The sequence below is a fragment of the Neovison vison genome, chromosome 2 (assembly GCF_020171115.1).
Source record: "Neovison vison isolate M4711 chromosome 2, ASM_NN_V1, whole genome shotgun sequence".
NCBI classification, from domain to species: domain Eukaryota; kingdom Metazoa; phylum Chordata; class Mammalia; order Carnivora; family Mustelidae; genus Neogale; species Neogale vison.
Window position 1 is genome coordinate 224,946,561 of NC_058092.1, and position 18,281 is coordinate 224,964,841.

Here is an 18,281-nt window from a genome sequence, read left to right on the forward strand (position 1 = left end):
AACCTCAGCAAAATCGGTATTTAAAATTTTCTATTTTTGGAAGCTGGATCCTCTTAGTTCCGGAAAGGGGGTGGGGGTGGGCAGGTGGGATGTAAAGAGATTGCCCGTCCAATATATACACAGATTTCGTGTTTGGGTTCAGCAGTTTAGGACTGGAATTCCAAATTACAACTGCAGTACAGAACTATCCCGACCTAAAAGGCAGACAGGATTACAGAAGAAACACTAATTTATCAGAGCCCCCAGAGGGTAGAGCCATCTCAGCCTACAGCAGAAGGCTATGAACTACAACTCCCAAACGCCCTTGCTACCGCCAGCCTGACTTCGAAGCATGGGAAAGATGGAGGAACGCCGGGCGCTCTCCTGTTGCGTCATTAGAGTGCGACTCCAGACACACAACAGGTCTGGGCTACAAAAGCATGGCAGCTGCTCAGGCGGCGGTGGTATCGTCGTCGTCTTTGGAAACAGACAGAGCCCTGGTCCCTGAAACTGCAGGAACAGGCGCAGCCACGGCCGCCACCCCACCAGCGACGGCTGCAGCTGCGGCCGTTGCAGCCGCTGCCAGAACCGGATCCGAAGCCAGGGTCTCCAAGGCCGCTTTGGCTACTAAGCTGCTGTCCCTGAGCGGCGTGTTCGCCGTGCACAAGCCCAAAGGGCCCACTTCAGCCGAGCTGCTGAATCGGCTGAAGGAGAAGCTGCTAGCAGGTACTGCAGCCCGGGTGGGGACCAGGCTGAGGCGGTCGCCGCGAGAGCGGAAGCCGCAGAGCCAATAGGCTTTTTTGCGCGCCCGTGGCTCGAGAAGTCAAAGGAGGGGAAAGGGAGGATGACCACTGAATTAGCTCTGGACAGAAATCTGGGGCATCTCGGGCTTGGACTTGCCCTGACGTGAACTCCTGTAGCCTAGTTGACAGTGTTCGTCTCCAGGGAAGAACAAAACACAAAACCCCCACACTTAACACAAATAAACCCCTTCCCTTGGGCAGACAAACTAATATTCTGTAATTAGATCGCCCAGGAGACTTTTGTTTGGCTCCCGTTGATAAACCCCTCCTAAAGGACGCACTGGCTCTCTACCCCCAACGTTGAAGTCTTAAAAATAGTTTGGAGATGCAGATATTACTTAATTAACCAAGACTTTAATGCTGTGGTTTTCACAGAGTGGGCATAGGAATTATTTAGAGTCCCTTGTACAAATACAGATTCCGGATCTCTGCCCTCCCAGAGACTGTGATTTTGAGGTTCTGAGGTATTTTTTAGGAAACCATTTTTAAACTATTCCTCCAGGTGGTTCTGGTGTAAGTGGCCTTTGGACGACATTTTGAGGAACACTAAGTATAATTGAAGAGCATTCTTTTTTGTTTCTTCATGTACACTGGGAACACATTAGAAGAGCCTTGGAGGATATCTCAGTTCATCCGCCCGGTAGATTATTTCGGACAGTGACATCAAGGAACCTTAGATTTATTGGACACCTACAATAAGCCAGATGTAGTTTATAGAGACGGGAAGATGAAAAATCCTGTCTTTTCTCTTAACTGAGCTCAGAGCATAGACATTTCTGCAGACTTTGATGATAAAACTATTTAGCTGTGTATTCAGGGCTCTCCTGAATTTGACCCTGGCCTGTCTTTCTATTAAAAATACAGTACAGGAACTTTTCTCCTCCCTCTCCACCTTCTTCTTTTTAAGATTTATTTAGTTTAGAGGGAGAGAAAGTACACAGGCAGGGCAAAGAGGCAGAAGGAGAGGGAGAGACTCTCAAGCAGACTACCCGATGGAGCATGGAGCCCAAAGAGGGGGGCTTGATTATATAACCCTGAGATCATGACCTGAGTCCAAATCAGGAGTTAGTTGCTTAACTAACTGAGCCACCCAGGTGCTGCAGGAACTTTCTTTTCTTTTCTTTTCTTTTTTTTTTTAAGATTTTATTTATTTATTTGACAAACAGAGATCACAAGTAGGCAGAGAGGCAGGCAGAGAGAGAGGAGGAAGCAGACTCCCTGCCAAGCAGAGAGCCTGATGTGGGGCTGGATCCCAGGACCCTGAGATCAGACCTGAGCTGAAGGCAGAGGCTTAACCCACTGAGCCACCCAGGAACTTTCTTTTTAACATTGTTTAGTGTGTCTTGGCAAACTTTATTATACTTTTTTTAAATGTAAAAACAAATTATTCTGGCGGAAATTTGTTAATTAAAATTGACACAATATGGATTCAAATGTTTAATGGTATTAATGTTTAATACGTACACTCTTGTAGATGTTTAATCCCAATGTTAGATCTACTCATTCTTTTTTTTTTTTTTTACAAGTACTTTTCTTTTCTTTTTTTTTTTTTTTTTAAGATTTTATTTTATTTATTTGAGAGAGAGAGACAGTGAGAGAGAGCACGAGCGAGGGGAAGGTCAGAGAGCGAAGCAGACTCCCCATGGAGCTGGGAGCCTGATGTGGGACTCGATCCCGGGACTCCAGGATCACGCCCTGAGCTGAAGGCAGTCATCCAACCAACTGCGCCACCCAGGCGTCCCTACTCATTCTTTTTTTATACTTCCCTTATACTTTGTTACCTGTAAGAATGGGTCATATAGGGATGTTGAAGGAAGGAATTGCATTAAGAACAAGCAATGTGGTGTCATTTGTGTGTAGTTGTTTCCCACACACAATTTCTTTCATTGGGCCTGATTTATTAGCTGAACTATGGTTTTTTTGATTTGCAAGGTAATGATTACCATTCTTCCTCTCAGACAGGTTTCTGATGGAATCAAAGCCATATCCTGGCCTTCTGGTTAATCTGCCTCCAAGAGTCCTAGAGCTGAAGTTTCTTGTTGAAACTTGGTTAAAACATTGTTTCAAGGCTGTTGCTAGGCCATCTTGTAGAAGCCCCTTGCTCAGATGTAGATATTTTCATTACTCCACTTCTGTATTGCTTTGATTGGTCTAATTCTATATTTGTGTTAGCTAGACCAGGCTACCTGGGAGGGTTCTAAAAGATACGAATTTCAAGGCAGCACGTTCTGTTGCTGGCCAGGTTTGACACCCACGGATTCAGGCCACCGTTAATGGCCATAGCCTCTATTAACACTTCTGACTATTCCCTGTATTGATCCATGTTATACTGAAATCCTTGCTCTTCGTTGTCTTCTATCTGAATCCTTCAAGGCCCAAACATCAGAATTTTATAGCTAAAAAAGACCTTAAGAGATATTCTTCCATCAGTGTTACCAATAGGATGAACCAAATTCCAATATAGTAGACGGGTGTGTCTTCGAACTTGAAAGAGGTAAATTTGGACACAAAGGAAAGAAGCAGGTTTGTGGGCCTTTGTAGTCTAAGGAGTGTCAGGTTGAAAAATACAGAGAGTTCTCCGGAAGTTTTCTATAAATTTATAGATGAGAGGCCCGTAATGAATTACAAGTGAAAGGTGAAAGGTTTGAAGCCTGGGCCTGTTCTTATGGGTTGGTGTTAAAGCAGGCTCTTCCACGCCCAGTGATGTAATCAGAGAGAGCTATGAGGACTGTGTTCCAGACAGATGGTGTTCTGTAATGCTGCAGTCAGGCCGGGCAACCCAGCACATCATTTTGGACATCTATTCTGGCTTCTCCATTATTGCTCTGCTTTCCTTCTCTTCTTTTCTCTGTCCTCTCTTTTCGTTTCTTTTGCTCTATTTTTTATCTTCATCATGTCAGTGGTTATAAGGGAAGTTTGATGGGTTTGGGAGTTGTAGATCAATACAGCTGTTCTTTCCTTTTTCATTTGAAGTTCAGTAACCAATGTTTGGTCTATATTGATATATATATAAGTAACAATAATAATGTTAGTAATAATAATAATAACTTCTTGTCAGAGTGCCACTTAGTTTCCAAAGCACTTTCAGATAACATTATTTCAATTTATCTTTATAATAGGAAGATGAGATGGTCCAGGTTGACATTTTCTTTTTTTAAATCTAAATGCTTTAGAGTTTGAGATAATTTAACTGGTACCTACTTCCCACATAACCCCCCCCCTTTTTAAAATTACCATATAATTTATTATTTGTTTCATCGGTCTTACACAATTCACAGTGCTCACCATAGCACATATTCTCCCCAATGTCCATCACCCAGCCAACTTTTTCCTCTGCCTCCACTCTAGCAACCCTCGGTTTGTTTCCTGAGATTAAGAGTCTCTTATGGTTTGTTTCCCTCTCTGGTTTCATATTGTTTCATTTTTTCCTCTCTTCCCCTATGATCCTCTGCCTTGTTTCTCAAACTCCACACATCAGTGAGATCATATGATAATTGTCTTTCTCTGATTGACTTATTTCGCTTAGCATAAACCCTCTAGTTCTATTCATGTTATTGCAGATGGCAAGATTTCATTTTTGATGGCTGCATAATATTTCTCTCTCTCTCTCTCTCTCTCTCTCTCTCTCTCTGTGTGTGTGTGTGTGTGTAGGTATATATATACCACATCTTCTTTATCCATTCATTTGTTGATGGACATCTAGGCTCTTTCCATAGTTTGGCTATTGTGGACATTGCTGCTATAAACATTGGGATGCACGTGCCCTTTGGATCACTACATTTGTATCTTTGGGGTAAATACCCAGTAGTACAAATGCTAGGTCATATGGTAGCTCTATATTCAACTTCTGAGGAACCCCCATGCTGTCTTCCAGAGTGGCTGCACCAGCTTGCATTCCCACCAACTGTGTAGGAGGGCTTGTCTTTCTCCACATCCTTGCCAACATCTGTCTGTCATTTCCTGACTTGTTAATTTTAGCCATCCTGACTGGTGTGAGTTGATATCTCACTGTGGTTTTGATTTGTATTTCCCTGATGCCGTGTGATGTTGAGCACTTTTTCATGTGTCTGTTAGCCATTTGGATGTCTTTGCAGAAATGTCTGTTCATGTCTTCTGCCCATTTCTTGATTGGATTATTTGTTCTTTGGGTGTTGAGTTTGATCAGTTCTTTAGAGATTTTAGATACTAGCCCCTTGTCTGATATGTCATTTGCAAATACCTTCTCCCATTCTTTTGGTTTTATTTTGGTTTTGTTGACTGTTTCCTTTGCTATGCAAAAGCTATTTTTTTTTAATTTTTAAATTTTTTTAATAAGCATATAATGTATTTTTTACCCAGGGGTACAGGTCTGTGAATCACCAGGTTTACACATTTTACAGCACTCACTGTAGCACATACCCTCCCCAATGTCCATAACCCTACCACCCTCTCTCGACCCCCCTCCCCCCAGCAACCCTCAGCCTGTTTTGTGAGATTGAGTCTTTTATGGTTTGTCTCCCTCCCGATCCCATCTTCTTTCATTTTTTTCTTTTCCTACCCCCCAAACCCCCACATTGCATCTCCACTTCCTCATATCAGGGAGATCATATGATAGTTTTCTTTCTCCGATTGACTTATTTCGCTAAGCATAATACCCTCTAGTTCTATCCACATCGTCACAAATGGCAAGATTTCATTTCTTTTGATGGCTGCGTAGTATTCCTATATGTGTGTGTGTGTGTGTGTGTGTGTGTGTGTGTGTGTATATACCACATCTTCTTTATCCATTCATCTGTTGATGGACATTTAGGTTCTTTCCATAGTTTGGCTATTGTGGACATTGCTGCTATAAACATTTGGGTGCACGTGCCCCTTCGGAGCACCACGTTTGTATCTTTAGGGTGTATACCCAGTAGTGCAATCGCTGAGTCATAGGGTAGATCTATTTTCAGCTTTTTGAGGAACCTCCATGCTGTTTTCCAGAGTGGTTGCACCAGCTTGCATTCCCACCAACAGTGTAGGAGCGTTCCCCTTTCTCTGCATCCTTGCCAGCATCTGTCATTTCCTGACTTGTTAATTTTAGCCATTCTGATGGGTGTGAGATGGTATCTCATTGTGGTTTTGATTTGTATTTCCCTGATGCCGAGAGATGTGGAGAATTTTTTCATGAGTCTTTTGGCCATCTGGATGTCTTCTTTGCAGAAATGTCTGCTCATGTCCTTTGCCCATTTCTTGATTGGATTATTTGTTCTGTGGGTGTTGAGTTTGCTAAGCTCTTTATAGATTTTGGATGCTAGCCCTTTATCCGATATGTCGTTTGCAAATATCTTCTCCCATTCTGTGAGTTGTCTTTTGGTTTTGTTAACTGATTCCTTTGCTGTGCAAAAGCTTTTGACCTCGATGAGGTCCCAATAGTTCATTTTTGCCCTTGCTTCCCTTGCCTTTGGCGATGTTCCTAGGAAGATGTTGCTGAGTCTGAGGTCAAAGAGGTTGCTGCCTCTGTTCTCCTCAAGGATTTTGATGGATTCCTTTCTCACATTGAGGTCCTTCATCCATTTTGAGTCTGTTTTCATGTGTGGTGTAAGGAAATGGTCCAATTTCATTTTTTTTGCATGTGGCTGTCCAATTTTCCCAGCACCATTTGTTGAAGAGGCTGTCTTTTTTCCATTGGACGTTCCTTCCTGCTTTGTTCAAGATTGGTTGACCATAGAGTTGAGGGTCTATTTCTGGGCTCTTTATTCCATTCCATTGATCTATCTATGTGTCTGTTTTTGTGCCAGTACCATACTATCTTGATGATGACAGCTTTGTAGTAGTGTTTGAAGTCTGGAATTGTGATGCCTCCAGCTTTGCTTTTTTTTTCAACATTCCTCTGACTATTCGGGGTCTTTTCTGGTTCCATACAAATTTTAGGATTATTTTTCCATTTCTGTGAAAAAGTTGATGGTATTTTGATAGGGATTGCATTAAATTTGTAGATTGCTCTAGGTAGCATAGACATTTTCACAATATTTGTTCTTCCAATCCATGAGCATGGAACGTTTTTCCATTTCTTTGTGTCTTCCTCAGTTTCTTTCATGAGTACTTTGTAGTTTTCTGAGTACAGATTGTCTCTTTGGTTAGGTTTATTCCTAGGTATTTTATGGCTTTGGGTGCAATTATAAATGGGATTGACTCCTTCATTTCTCTTTCTTCTATCTTCTTGTTGGTATATAGAAATGCAAATGATTTCTGTGCACTGATTTTATAGACTGCCACTTTACTGAATTCCTGTATGAGCTCTAGCAGTTTTGGGCCCACATAACCTTTTGCTAAGATTAGCTTCTTGAAGGAATTGAGGGTTTTGATTTGGAGAGAAGGGCAACAAAAATAGATAATTTGGGAACATAGTGTTCTTAGAAGTAGCCCTTTAAAAAGTATTCCTGACATTAGGTAGCTGGGGGTACCAGCAAAGAATGCCTGGAAACGAGAGAATTAGACATGAAATCAAGAACTTCTAAAACTACCTGCCTATATAAAAACTGACTTCTTTTTATCATTTAAGAGCCCACTACTGTGAATTTATTATTATGTTTTTCAGGGTTAGCCTGGATATTTGCTCACATTAAAAAAATATTTCTAGAAAGTGAATTCTAGTTTCTACACAACTAATTTTGTAATACTATTTCTTCATAATTTAGGGAGTGTCTGTACATCTTTAAATCTGTTCTTTGCTAATAGTGTTATCATCTCAATCTGTTAAGTTTGTACAATCCTTTTTGTTTTGAATACTCCATCCCTCTTTCCCCCGTATTTATGGAGCTCTTACTTTGTTTGTTTTTCTAATTGACATTTCTCATTCAATTACTCTCATAGAAGCTGGAATGCCTTCTCCAGAATGGACCAAAAGGAAAAAGCAAACTTTGAAAATTGGACATGGAGGCACACTAGACAGTGCAGCCCGAGGAGTTCTGGGTAAGAGATACGAATGGAAGTTTGATATAACTACCACTTATTATAGAAAGAAATACAGATTGAGAACAGATAAAGCCATGCCATTTTCAGTCTTTGGAGTATTTCAGATCTACTGGATTTATAATGCCATCTTCTAAAGAAGCCCTTAAAAGGTACAAGCCATACAAAGCTATTAGAAATAGCCACTTTTGTGTGTGGATGGGACTGTAAGACAGGATTTGTATCTGTGAAGCAAAGCGTTAACTTAGCGGGCCTGAAATTGCTATGTTTAGAAAGGCTTGCTTGCAAGTCTTTCCCTTGGCAGGCATCTGGGAACTTGGATTTTGAGAGTGTTCCCACCTTTCTTATTCAATAAGGGTGGCTTGCTGTGTGCCTCAGCTGTTGGTGTGAACAATGTGGTGTGTACCGAACACCTGCTTTCCTTTTAGGAGTCTGGAATTTTGTCCTACCACTTGTGCAGGTGTGTCTGGGCAACTGTCCTCATTCTCCCCAATTAAGAACTTTGGGTTCTGAGTTTCTAAGAGGCTTTCCCGAGTAGGAGCATTGCACGTGCTTTTTATATGTTGGAGAAAGGAGCAAGCTCAAGGGTCCTCTGTCACAGGAGGAAGAGAGAATAAGGAAACCTGTGTGGGGATTTCTCCAGTGTCTTTTTCCCTTTTTGATCCTACGATGTAATGGTACTATGTCACTGTAGTGAGTCTTAGCTATACATGCATCTTCCAGTGTGGAGTGTCCTGTTGGGGATTCTGACAAAGTATTTGGCTTTTTTTTTTTTTTTTTTTTACACTTATCTCACATTTCATCTCTGAGGATCAGCTCTTTTGAGAACATGGGGCTTATGGTTCCTGAGAGGAAGTCACACTTTCTGTTGGAGATAGAGTGAACATTATTGCTTATGGAGGCAGATTGGTGGAATTGATTGACAGGAGAAAAATCACTTATCCCTTTCCCTTTTTACTCTTTTTTTTTATGCCTCTGGTAGAGGTTCTAAAGTTTACAGACTGCTAAAGTTTGTATCCACAGGCTAGACTATGTTTACAAACTTTTGGTATAAGTCTATCCATCGTCACAGAAATACATGTGTTGGGATTCCTGTCTCCACATCTTAGAAACAGAGTTCTGTAGGACAATACCTACTTTTTTACATGGTCTGGTGTTTTGTATTTTATTCTATTTCATTTTCCTTTTAAATGTTGATAATCCACTAAATTGATTTCATGATGCACTAATAGGTTGTGATTCACAGTTTATAAAATACTGTGCTACAGTGTTCAGTCCATTTTATTGGAGCCAAAAAATTAGGTACAAACAACAAACCTGATCTAAGCTATCCAAAGGAAATGAATGCTTATTTAGAAGAAAAGGATAAAGTTTTTGGTGAGGAAAATTCCATTTTTTAAGAAAGTTAGAAACAATATATGATTTTGCATTTTAAAAAATTACAGTTTTTATTTAATTCATTTGGAAAAATATCTTTACTGAGGGTGTAAGTAGATTAAAAAAACACAAGCGAATACATTTTCCTGAGTTAGAGAACTTGAATAGGCAAATTCTGACCACTTAAAGTTAACTGTTTCTTGCCTAACTAATGATAATCATTTAATGAGCAGTGAACTACGTGTGAAGTCTTCAGCTTGGGGCATACATAAGTTATATACTTTAGTCCTCGTAAGGTAGGTGTTATGATTCCTCATTTTACAGAAGAAGAAATGAAGGCCCTGAGAGAAAGTGCTTTGTTATAGTTTGTGGCAGAGTCAGGATTCTGAGCCTGATCTGCTCTGTTCCAAAGCTTCTGCCCTAACCTGGTGTGGCAGATACTTGGGCCTCCTGTTCTCCTGCTCCGCCCATTGCAGGGTTACCTGGCAGTCACTGTTCTTTGCAGCTGGTCCTAAAAGTGGCTTCACGGTTTTTTATCAGTTCAGCACTCCTTGAGTTGAAGGCTATTCATTGTAACCATTCTGTTCTACTGTTTTCCAAGGTACAGCCCTAAAATATGAGAAGAGACAGGATAAAGTCTGCTGTTTATTTATGAATAGACCAATTGTATTAGTTTCTGGTGGTTTTTACTCATTTGTATGCAGAAAATAGTGATATTCGAGGCAGTGAAAAAATAAGTTTATTTTTCACCCTAAAGCTAAGGGATCTTGTTGAAATTTCCATTTTAATATTATGAAAGGCTGGCATTTGGCTAAGATTTGTATGAATGGAAGAAATTGTATTGGAAATAATTTCCTATTTGGAGGCTTAGTTTATATTTGATCATCCAGGAACTTTTATGATGATATAATCCATGCATGTATCAAATTGATTAATTTTATTCTAATACCTGTATTTCCCAATGAGGAATAAAGTAAAAAAAAAAAAAAGTAGGCATTTAGTCACAGAATAAAGGGTATTCATTGTTGAAATTAGTCATCTGGAGACTTAGAACTTGATTTTTGTTATGTGGTGGAATAAGCACTGGTTCTAATCGTCATGAGTTTGTGAACTAGCTGCTTTACCTACTAAACACAGTCTGGGAAAAATCTGTAACCTCTCTAAATCTCCATTTGTTTAATCTCTTGAAAGGGGTAAGTAACATCTACCATAATTTTCAGTAGATTTATTGAAATATCATATGAAATATCTATAACCTATGGATATATGCTATACTCTGTCAAGTGCTTTATAAAGGTCTTTTTTTTTCCCCATAAAACTGGACCTGTGTGAAAAAATATACTTTTACTTGAAAAAATAATGAATACTGTTTTTCTGAAAATAAATAAATTGGGAAAAAAAATATATACTTTTACTTTCAACATGTAGACTGTTTTTGCTGGGCTTTTTTTTTCCTTTGTAATATTAATGGTACAGATTTAAGAATTTAGTTTATAATGTAAGATATAATCTGAAATTTGGGTTTATAATTCTATTAACCTATATTATATATAATATATATGACATATAATTCTATAAAGAGGACTTGCAAGATTCTTAAAAATCTTGTGGTAAGTAGAATAATGACCCCTTAAATATGCCTATGTCATAACCTCCAGAATCTAAGAATGTTCTATCACAATCTATGTTAAGTTCTATCACAAGGGGAAATTGAGGTTGCTAATGAGCTGCTAAAGAGATGATCTTGGAATATGCAGGTGGACCCAGTGTCATCACAAGGGTCATTAAAAGTGGAAGAGGAGCCAGAAGAGAGATGTGGACACAGTGGGTTGGAGTGATGTGATTACTGGCTTTTAATGAGGAAGTGAGTCACTGAGCCAAGGAATGTCGGCCCCCAAGCCCTCGGTGTTAGAAAAGGCAAGGAACCTCCTATAGAAAGGCTCTAGAGAGATTCTTCCACAGGGCCTTCAGAAAAGACTGCAGCTACGTAGATATACCCTGATTTTCAGCTTAGTAAAACTCATTTCAACTTCTGATCTCCAGAACTGTAGGATAATGAGTTTGTTAAACTACTAAGTTGGTAATTTGTTACAGCAGCAATAGGAAACTAATACATCCATTTATTATAAATCACCTGAAATGAAATCTCAGTTTCTATCACTTTGAAAATTATTATTTTGGGGGGTGCCTGGGTGGCTCAGTAGGTTAAAAGTCTGCCTTCAGTCCAGGTCGTGATCCCAGGGTCCTGGAAACCAGTCCTTGTTCAGTAGGGAGCCTGCTTCTCTTTCTGCCTGCCACTTGCCTTGCTTGTGCTCTCTCTGTGACAAATAAGTAAATTCCTTTAAAAAAAATTACAATTTTTTTTAACTTCAGAGTTTATAAAATCACTGAAAAATATTAGAAAATATAAAAAAACAATAGAGGTAAAAATTATTTTCCACGTTCAGCAATAGTCACCGACATTTTTGCTTTATTTTCTCCTAGCTTTATATCTATGCAAAATTTTTAAGTTGAGCTTTTTTATTGTACGTACATTTGTATCCTTTTTTAAAATTTAACTTAACATCATTTATGTTAACGCTCAGTAAAGATTTTTCTTTTTTTAACTTTATTGAAGAATAATTGACAAATATAATTGTGTATATTTAAAGTATTGAAATTATGCCAAGTATATTCTCCAACCACAGTAGTATGAAACTAAGAAATCAATTACAGTAGGAAAGCTAAAAAACTCACAAATATGTAGAAGTTAACACACTTTGAATAACCAGTGGGTCAAAGGGAAATCAAAGAATATCTTGAAATAAGTGAAAACAGAAATACAACGTACCAAAGTTTATGGGGTGCAGGAAAAGCAGTTCTAAGAAGGAAGTAAACATTATTTTTAAGGGCAACATAATATTCTGTCATATCAATCAAAAACAATTATTTAGGGGTGCCTGGGTGGCTCAGTGGGTTAAAGCCTCTGCCTTTAGCTCAGGTCATGGTCTCAAGGTCCTGGGATCAGGCCCCACATCAGGCTCTCTGCTCAGCGGGGAGCCTGCTTCCCCTTCTCTCTCTGCCTGTGAGTTTTCGCATCTGAGAGACAACCAAGGAGCCAACATGGATGCAATCTCCACACGAGGATTTATTTAACAAGCTTGAGCTTGGGCCCAAGTATACCCGACACAGTGGAGTAGGGACTTGGACCCTGAGCTTAGTTAAGGCAGGGGTATTATGGGTTCCTGTTACTAAAGCAGGGTGGGGGTCTCTGCAACTAAAGCAGGGTGGGGGTCCTTAGAACTAAAGTAAAGTAGGGGAAAGTTCAGTCCTTGGGCACAGGGGTCTGAGATGGCTGTACTTATGCTAAGGCTGAACCTGAGGTGGGATGGCCTTAATTTTTCTTGGCCTCCACATTTCCCCCTCTCACAGGAACCTAAGGAAGGACCCAGTCATGGGTCCAGGCTGTTCTCAGCCACAAGGTCTGGTGGTTGGTATTGCTGTCTGAGTACCATGAGCTGACCTGTACTGTCTCTGTCTTTGACAAAAGATACTAATCTATTGATAACGTAGGGCCTGAAGGTAAGGAGGAGAAGGAGGTTAATGAGGGTTACTTTTTATCCCCCCCCCCCTGCACTGGTGTAAGAAGAGGGCGTAGTATAAGTAACATTAGTGGGGTACGTGAGCGCAGCGCAGTCTCAGCTTTAGGGATTGTCCTTGGCCAGCTGGCTCTTTCATTCTGGAACAAAGTTCTTGAGAACGGCGTGTGGGTCAGCTGGACGGATGTGGGTGTAGTGGACCCAGGGAGTAATCCCGTCGACCTTGAGAGCTGTGGGAGTGGACAGGATCACGATGTAGGGTCCCTTCCAGCGAACAAGTTTTCCACTTGGCAGCTGCGCATCCAAACCAAGTCCCCGGGTTGGTAAGGATGTGGTTCCAGCTCCTCCTCTGTCTCAGTATGGGCAGTTAGGATCTCTGCTCAGGGAGCCTGTTTCCCCCTCTCTCTCTCCCTGCCTCTCTGCCTAGTTGTGATCTCTCTCTGTCAAATAAATAAAATTTGAAAAAAAAAAAACCAATTATTTAACCATTTCCCTATATGTGATTGTTCATCTTAGCAAAGTTTTATTAGTAGGACAGATTTTGTGAGGAATATCTTTATGAATAAAACTTTTTTTGGTTGGGACGCCTGGGTGGCTCAGTTGGTTGGACGACTGCCTTCTGCTCAGGTCATGATCCTGGAGTCCCGGGATCGAGTCCTGCATTGGGCTCCGAGCTCCACGGGGAGCCTGCTTCTCTCTCTGACCTTCTCCTCGCTCGTGCTCTCTCTCACTGTCTCTCTCTCAAATAAATAAAAAAAAAAAAACAAAAAAAAACCCAAACTTTTTTTGGTTTTGGATTATTAAGATAGATTTCTAGAAGTGGAAAGATACAGTTCTTTTAAGATGGTTGCAAGGGTGTTAGAGAATTAGGTAAATGGCAATAGAAACTTTCATCTGCAAAAGCTTTGGAATTATGTGTCATACTCTTGCCTGTTCTGAAGGGACTCTCATCATTTAAAAAAGTCTATATGATTTGTGAATACAATACTAGGACATTTGGATAGGTTTGGAGATAGTGGTTTTTTTTTACAGGGAGACATTTGAGCACAGAAAATTTGGGAGATGGAGAAAGAGAGTAGTCACTGTGAGACAGTGCTTGGCAAACCCTGTTATTCATTCATTTTCCCAGTTATTCCCACTTTTCAAACTGTTTTGTCTTATTTAGTATTAGAAATCCTACTGAGCTTTCCAGATTTGGCTGAAATGCTCTCTCCTACATGGATAGCCTGCCCACTTGTGCTTTTATATCACTAATGTAAAGCTTCATTCTAGTCTAACCTTAACTCACAGAACGGCTGAAACCAGGTCTTATTTATTTCTGTGCCTGTATAAGAACTGAATAAAATGTGGAATGATTGAATGAGAAAAAGCTGAGTAAAAATTCTGCCCAGTAAACTGTCCTTTGAATGAACAGCCACTGGTTGGCTGGGCCTCAACTCCAGCTAATCTTTCTGTGTACCGCTTTTGCAGTTGTCTTCCTAGAACTTGGCTTTCACTGATCAGCTAACTTCAGCGGGCCTTGGTTTTCTTGGATGCAAGATGAGAAGGTTAAGCCGGATAACTTTAAAATGCCTTCTTGTTTCAAATTCTGTCATTTTGGATCACTGACCTAGCAGAGAAATCAGCGTTTCAACCACGATAAAGTCAAACATGTCAGCCTGTTCTAAGACACCTGCACTCTGGTTGATAAACCCACTGTGCTTATTATTCTTGTATCAGAATTTGTGCAGTGTGTTCCTTTTTTAGAACATGCTTCTCTCCTTTCTGTATATTCAAATTCTGAACATCTTTTAAGGCGTATCTCAAGCCGTGTTTGAAATGCTTGAATGAAGCATTATCTGGCCTCTTGAGTGGTTTAGAGTACTGCCTTCTTTGACGTCCCAAAGCATTTATTCTGTGTTCGTTTGGACTCTTCCTCACATACTGTCTTATTGCTATTTAGCATTGTTCACTCATTAATTCATGCACCTTTTGTGTGTGTGTGTGTGTGCTTGCAGTTTCCCTTATCTGTATTTTTTTTCCCCATGAGGTTATAAACTCTTTCAAAGTCAGGAAATGTTCTGTTCCATTAAAAATACTGTTCTTGGGACTGTGTGCTTAGTAGGTGCTCCAGAAATATTGACTGGGGATTCTTGAGTGGAAAAAATTGCATTGGATGTTTGTTATTACTATATAAAGCTTTTTCCTGGACAGTAGCAGCTACCATTGGAAGAGTATGATGCTTCACATAGGACACTAAAGGCAGACAATTGCTTTTATCTTAGTCTTTGAGCTAATATGACTCTTATCATAGAAGCTCAGGGAGGGTTTGGGATGATTTTATGTTGGGGTTGAGATTTGACCTGGGTTTCGAAGGATGGATTTTGAACACTAGAGAGTTGGTACTGTAGGCATTGGGGCCCCATTGAGGATTGCTTGGGGGCTTGTAGTGTGCAGTACAGGTAATCAGAAATGGTTATAAAATGGTGTGAACTGGAAGAGAAAGGGATAGATTGTAGAGCAGTCAGGCTGGTAGTGGGTTAGGTAATTTAGGCTTATGGCATTGGGAAGAAAGCCTCGATAAGTAAGGTGGCAGAAGGATAAAAAGGAAAGGAGGGGGTCTTCCGTTAGTCTGGTCTGAATTTTGACCACCATATACTAGTTGTTAGATGTTGGGCAAAGTTCTTAGTCTCTGTCTATCTCAGTTTCCTCACCTATAAAATAGGGGTAATTGTATTATTCCTTAGGGTTATTATAAGGGTTAAATGAACTAATGAATGGAAAGCATTTAGAATGGAGTTTGATACATGGTAAACTCAAGGAATGATATCTGCTATAAATATTCATGATAATTCTTTCAAATCATTTCTTTTTGTTTTTTCTTGTAATTCTGAATCATGGTGTTTATACTATGTTCTTTTACAAAATTATATCCATTGATGAGAAATACTTCAATTCTTATAAAAATTTGCTTTCTGTTAAGTGGAGAAATAATTGTAAACTCTATCCTTCTCTCCTGGTGAAATGTGTTGTCATAAGGATAAATAATGTTCGAAATTGAAGAGATAGGTGGGACATTACTGTACTTAACACATGATGTATGTGAACATACATTGTCCAGGCTCGCATTTTACTTTGTATTCTAGTTTGTGTTTGGTTGATCTGTTACGTTTCTGTTTTCTTGATTGTATACTGCTGGACACTAATCATTTTTAAATGGTTCATTACTTATGATAATGGCTTTTGCTTGGTTTGATAATGAACTCTATCAGAAGACTTTATCATACTGTGGTTAAAGCATATCATGTGTTTTTCACTGATCCACATATAAAATTCCAGTGAGTCCTCTGAGATTGTTCTAGAACTTTTCATTATGTAATTGTCTGGATTGAGGTTTCTGTCATGTTTAATACTTTGAGAGGAAAAAAAAAAGTTTTTTTTTACATCCTTACCCTTTACATACCCTTACATCCTCTCTTCAGAATTTCTAAATTGCATGACAAGTTCAACTGATTGGAATAATAGGAACCCTCTAGTAAGGCTAAATATATGTTCTTTCCAACTTTATTTTACATGTGCCCGGGAATTATGACCCAAATATATAGTTATTTCAAAAATCTAGTTTTCAGAATAGAGTGTTATAATATTTCTTTCTTTGATTTATAGTGGTTGGAATTGGAAGGGGAACAAAAATGTTGACCAGTATGTTGTCAGGGTCCAAGGTAAGAAAATTGGAATTTTTTTTTTTTCTCTTGAATGTTTTTCTTAATGACCTATGTTTTGGATTTTAATCAATTAAAAATTATGTACATTGCATTTACAGGGTTATTCCTGAGTATTAATTGTGTTTGTCATGATAGCTGAGATTGAAAATATTGAGACTATAAATTGGAAATGCTTCAGCAAATTGATTTATAGAAGCAAAAACTCTGGAGTGCTTATTTTAAAATTTATATTGTTTTTTATATATTTCTTAGATGAAAGAGAACTTACAGATCATAAATTCTATGGGCAGATTTTTTTTAAACCTTGGAATTTTTATAGAAACAATACCATTAAGAAAAAAAGAAGAAACAATACTATTTTGTAACCCATACACTTTCACAGCAAAAGACCTGCTCTGTTCGCTGGTTATAAAATGTTTACCAATACAAGTGAGGCCTCTTTAGGGTGATAAGTTGCTACATTCATCTGTAAGGGTAACCTTGGCTGAATCGAAAAGCACTTTTTGAGGCACTTAGGGAGAGAGAGGAAGGTTTATGCAGGGGCAGGGAGAGCTGTAAATCTTTGGATAGCTTCAGGCAGTGAGTGAGAGCCCTCTTGCAAAACAGCAGGTAGAAGAAGCATTGAAACAGAGGTCAGTGTGTCAAAGGGGTTAACCTCTCCGGACCTCTCGGTTTTTCCTTAGGAAGAATGATTTGATCCCCTCTAGGGTCTCTTGTGGCTCTAAAGGAGACAGGCATAGCTGAATTCTAATTGGGAGTGAAGTGGTGGTTCTAATAGTTGCAGCAAGGGACCAGCGAAAATGCCTATGCAGGGAAGATTGATAAGCCGCTAGGTAGAGAATTTCAGCAAGTTCCTGGACTAACTTTTTATTTGTTTTGAGACCCTTCCTCTAAGTGGGGTATGAATAGTTGGTAAAGTGAACTTGTCTAAATTGTTTTTTAAAATACGTGTGTGTGTATGTGTATGATCAAAGACCATTAAAAAAAATTCCTCTTATTGCAGATTAAGGACTTTTGTAAAATATAATTTAAATGCTATGACAACATCAGATTGCTAAATAAGTTTCTAAATAGTCTCATTTTTCTGAGCTTATCTCATTGCGGGTGCTGGCTCATGGAGCACACTTTGAGTGGCAGTGGTCTAAGTAAGTTTTTCTTAAAATAAAAAGCCCTCAAGAACATACTGTTTTTGACGTCCCATTTTAGTTATCAACTGGAATAGAAACCTGTATCTTTCAGTTGGAAAGGACCTTAATACTTTAGATAAATGGAAAAATTTCAGTGCGTCTTACTGCATAATCTTTAAAATGTTGGTGTTGAAAAATCACAGAATACAAGAATTGTGTTAGAATGGCAGAGTTTGACGTGTTTTGCTAAATTTACATTGTGCTTAAATACTTACACATGGCATTTAGAATTTGTCTCTGTTACAGAGTTTTGCCATTTGCTTAATATTTGTTTCTTTTTAATATTTCTTCTTCCAAAGTACAGACAGTGGTTCCATTGATGCAGAATTATGGATGATTTTTATTTTATTTTTTCACATTATTTAGTATTTTCTAAAATCTTTACAATGAACAATTACTTTTATAATAATAACAAAAAGATATGTTTGCAATAAGGATTTGTTCTTTTACTCCAAGATAAAAGATGTTGCGTTCATTGGAATATTCATTATTCACCTCTCCCCTCCTCCCCAAACCACAAATACAACACGCTATTGAAAGGTTTTACATATAAATTCCAGGCATATTTCCAGAAATATGACCGGAAATGTAAATACATCATTGGCTGTGGCTTAAGCTTTATTTATCACGAACCATTTTGGTATTCAGCTCGGGAAGCTGAATGTCATACAGTGAAATCACTGATCCTCAGATGACTGTATCCTAAATAGAAAATCCCAG

The 18,281-nt window shown here is 39.1% G+C and overlaps 1 protein-coding gene across 1 annotated transcript in view; it reads left to right on the plus strand.

Annotated features, from left to right (window-relative positions):
- Nucleotides 1-393: 393 nt before the first annotated feature.
- Nucleotides 394-18,281, plus strand: part of TRUB1 (TruB pseudouridine synthase family member 1) — a 41,402-nt gene continuing 23,514 nt past the window's right edge. The window contains exons 1-3 of the mRNA XM_044240594.1: nt 394-705; nt 7,617-7,715; nt 16,316-16,371. Coding sequence (XP_044096529.1) covers nt 420-705; nt 7,617-7,715; nt 16,316-16,371 — 441 coding nt within the window. The 5' untranslated portion in view covers nt 394-419. The remainder of the gene's footprint in view (nt 706-7,616; nt 7,716-16,315; nt 16,372-18,281) is intronic.